Source organism: Helicoverpa zea, chromosome 6 (assembly GCF_022581195.2).
Source record: "Helicoverpa zea isolate HzStark_Cry1AcR chromosome 6, ilHelZeax1.1, whole genome shotgun sequence".
Classification (NCBI taxonomy): domain Eukaryota; kingdom Metazoa; phylum Arthropoda; class Insecta; order Lepidoptera; family Noctuidae; genus Helicoverpa; species Helicoverpa zea.
The window spans coordinates 5603220-5607177 of NC_061457.1; the positions used below are offsets into that span (position 1 = coordinate 5603220).

At 44.0% G+C, this 3958-nt stretch overlaps 1 protein-coding gene across 1 annotated transcript; it reads left to right on the forward strand.

Annotated features, from left to right (window-relative positions):
- Window positions 1-293: 293 nt before the first annotated feature.
- On the forward strand, window positions 294-3576 carry LOC124631430 (cytochrome P450 18a1-like). Its single transcript, XM_047165818.1, has 6 exons — window positions 294-831; window positions 1186-1307; window positions 1400-1624; window positions 1729-1933; window positions 2037-2301; window positions 2390-3576. Exons 1-6 carry the CDS (start codon window positions 447-449, stop codon window positions 2805-2807), a joined length of 1620 nt encoding a protein of 539 aa, XP_047021774.1. The 5' UTR covers window positions 294-446; the 3' UTR covers window positions 2808-3576.
- Window positions 3577-3958: the final 382 nt, after the last annotated feature.

Below are 3958 nucleotides of genomic sequence, written 5' to 3' on the forward strand. Positions count from 1 at the left end.
TTTCTACGAAGGCTGTGTCTGAAAATTCACTTATACTTAAAAATAAAAATAGAAAACCTGTTAATTTATTGGTTTCAAAAACATCTATGCGACCCATTTTGTCAAAAAATCCACGAAAAATAAGTTGAAACGCGGTCTACATAAAAAAAGTGGTGACTACGAGTGAGTGCTACGGGTTTCGTAGCCGCCGGAAAAGCGGTGGAGAGAGGAGCGCCCGCGCCGGTGGGACGAGCCTGCGTGCGCGCCACCCAGCGCGTATTTATTCGCAAGGCCACGCCAGCGGCGCGCCAGTGCGCAGACGTCGTTCGCACGCGATATACAATCACTGAGTTCTCGGCATCGCACTATCGCGATTTACGATCCGCGCACTAATGCTACGTATCGTTTACTGAGTAAAATACAACCGTTGTTTTTATTTATTTTAAAGAACAATATAAACAGATAAAATGATAACAATGCTTTCAAATTCTAAACTATTGTGGGGACTATGGCAAGTGGTAAACTACTGTGCGTCGCGTACCTCGCTGCCGCTGCTGCTGGTGGCGGGCGCGGCGCTGCTGGTGCTGCGGCTGGCGGCGCTGGTGCGCGAGATGCGCAAGCTGCCGCCGGGCCCCTGGGGTCCGCCCGTCGTCGGCTACCTGCCCTTCCTCGGAGTTCGCCACAAGACCTTCCTGGAGCTCGCTCGCAACTACGGTGCTCTGTTCTCCGCGCGGCTCGGAAATCAGCTGACGATCGTTCTTAGCGACTACAAACTCATCAGAGAAGCTTTCCGCAGAGAAGAATTTACCGGACGTCCCAGCACTCCGCTCATGCATACTTTGGATGGTCTTGGTGAGTACACAAAAGTAATTTTTATCTTTATTTTAATAATTATTATTTTAATGTTTTTCCATAATTTTGCATATTTTTTTAATGATCCAAAATTTGCTTAAAAATATTATTTTACATTGGTTAAAGACGACCCACGACCGATTATTGAAGTCCATAAGTTCCATAATAATTTTCCTAAAGTTACGCTTTTCCTTCAATTGCTACGCATAGTATATTACTAAAACCCATAATATACCGGCGAGAAAAATAGTGTGCACATGTGTATGTGGGCGTCACTGGTCCGTCCCTCCCTGCGGCGGTGCGCGTGCGCCGCCCACCTCGTGAGCCCTCATTATAACGCCTCCTTCTGTGCAGGCATCATCAACAGCGAGGGTCGCCTCTGGAAGAGCCAGCGCCGCTTCTTGCACGACAAATTGCGCGAGTTCGGCATGACTTACATGGGAAACGGCAAGAAGATCATGGAAGGAAGAATTAAGGTTTGTAATAATATTCCATTCTTTAAGTGCATTATTATTTTTTGTAAATTAATAATTTTTCAAAAATCTAACAAAGTTATTTTGTTGATTAGAGCGAAGTGTACGAGCTTATCGCCAGCCTGCACCGCGCGGAGGGTGCGCCCATTGACGCGAACCCTTTACTCGCCCTGGGCGTGTCCAACGTCATCTGCGGCATCACGATGTCCGTGCGCTTCAGTAACGGCGACGCTCGCTTTGAGAGGCTCAACAATCTCATTGAAGAAGGCATGAGGCTGTTCGGCGAAGTGCACTACGGCGAATATGTACCTCTCTACAACGTAAGTAGTAACATTCGCTTTTCTAAAATTTCGTATTTTAAAAGTTCACGATATATTTTTACTAACATTTGTGAAAAAACTAACAAGTCCTGTTTTGCACACAGTACCTTCCCGGCAAAGCTCAAGCTCAGGAGAGAGTAGCGAAGAATCGCGAAGAAATGTTCGCTTTCTACCAAACCCTGATCGACGAGCATCGTGAAACTCTCGATGTTGATAACGTGAGAGACCTCATTGACGTCTATCTGATCGAGATCGAGAAGGCCAAGACTGAGGGCCGCGCCGGAGAACTGTTCGAGGGCAGAGATCATGGTAAGTTTTAAACAACAATACATTTTTTTTGCAATAGTACAAAAAAACATAATCATTTTAGGTTGAAATTGAAGGTTGCTAACGAGGAATCTATTTTTCACAGAACTACAACTGAAACAGATTCTTGGTGATCTATTTTCTGCCGGCATGGAAACTATCAAATCATCACTTTTGTGGATGATTGTATTCATGCTGAGAAACCCCGATGTGAAGAGGCGAGTGCAGGAAGAGCTCGATGCTGTCATTGGCCGCGAGCGTTTACCGACAATTGAGGACATGCCAAATCTTCCCTACACCGAAACAACAATCTTGGAGACTTTACGCATGTCGAACATTGTCCCCCTGGCAACAACACACTCTCCTACAAAGTAAGTACTTAATCTTAAAAAATGATAAAGTCATTAAAATTATATTTTCTTAGACACAAAATATTTATTGCTGTTTTCTTTTTATTAGGGATGTTCACCTCAACGGCTACAGGATTCCCGCGGGATCTCAAGTTGTACCACTCATCAACTGCGTACACATGGACCCCAACCTGTGGGACGAACCAAACAAATTTAACCCCAGCCGATTCATCGACGAAACTGGCAAGATCAGGCGTCCCGAGTTCTTCATGCCATTCGGCGTCGGTCGGCGTATGTGCCTGGGTGACGTTTTGGCGCGCATGGAGATGTTCATGTTCTTTGCGTGCATGATGCACCAGTTCGACGTGCAGATGGAGATGGGGGACGCGCCGCCGTCGCTGGAAGGCACCGTGGGCGCCACGATCGCGCCGCAGTCTTTCCGCGTGAAGTTCAGCCCGCGCTCGGCACCCGCAGCGGCGGCGCCGGCGCCGGAGCACCCGCACCTGCGTCACGTGGGCGCTCACTAGGCGCCGCCGCCCCGCGCTCCCGGCGCGTACACACACCCACCAGTATTCAATGATCACTCGTTTTAGAGCGAATCGACAACCATTTATTTAAGTCTTATTATATAAGTGACGACATCGCCGCAGCGATGCTCGAGGCTGTGCATAAAGTGTTCAATTAAATAGTAGACCGAACGTTAGGTATATTGATATTCCCATCGTTGAGATTATAAAATGACGTCTGTGTGAGTTTGCAGTATTAGAACGTTGGTAGACTAGAATGATAGGAACTTCAGCAAATCACACCATTACACATTTTGTATTTAAGGTTTATGTTCTAAGTTCTAGTACCTATACCAAAATAAAATGTAGAATTCTAGGTCATTATTTATTAGTGTCACTTGTGAGAATGTGGTCTGTTGTGTGTGATCTCATGTATGTTGCGTTGCAGTAGGCTTTAGCTTTAAGGATTGTAAGTGTTCATTTATATGTTAGTGTAACATGTACCTATCGGGTATGAAGTAACATTCCATGATAGTGTAACAACCAGCAACTAGTCTAGAGCGATATCGTCGCTATATAATAGAATAACGCCTATCTTTAGTGTTCTTGTTCTGTACTAAATTGAATGTGTTGCAACCAAGTTGCCCTGTACTGAACTTCAGTCGGATAAGTCTGTTAGCTCGCAGCTCACCGTTGTCTGTTTTACTATTATATGCTTTGTATAATGCTCTTTTTAGATTAAGAATGTATAGTTTAAGTAATAAATTAATTGTGAAAACTTTGATTTGAATACCCTGTTTTATTCTTCCCTACATCGAATTGAACTAAAAGCCTACAAGTACCAAGCATAAATAAATCCTCCCCGATTCAAGTTACATCTTTAGTAAAATGCTATGAAAACTTTTATATGAAATAGCAAGAGGCTCTAAAGTCACGACTATTGATCAAACATTTTCTCACGTGACAACATAATCTAAATCGATTAATTAAAAAGCAGTAACTTAAAAATCACTTGGCTTGCAAAACAAAGTTTATTGAACTTTTGGTCTTTCGTAACTGCAACATTTAAATAATTTAAACTGAATTAAACTGGTATGCTAGTTCGTAAAGGTGCAGTTGCGTGAACACAAACACTATTAAGTAACGTTTGAGGTGAATGACCTGTTGACAGT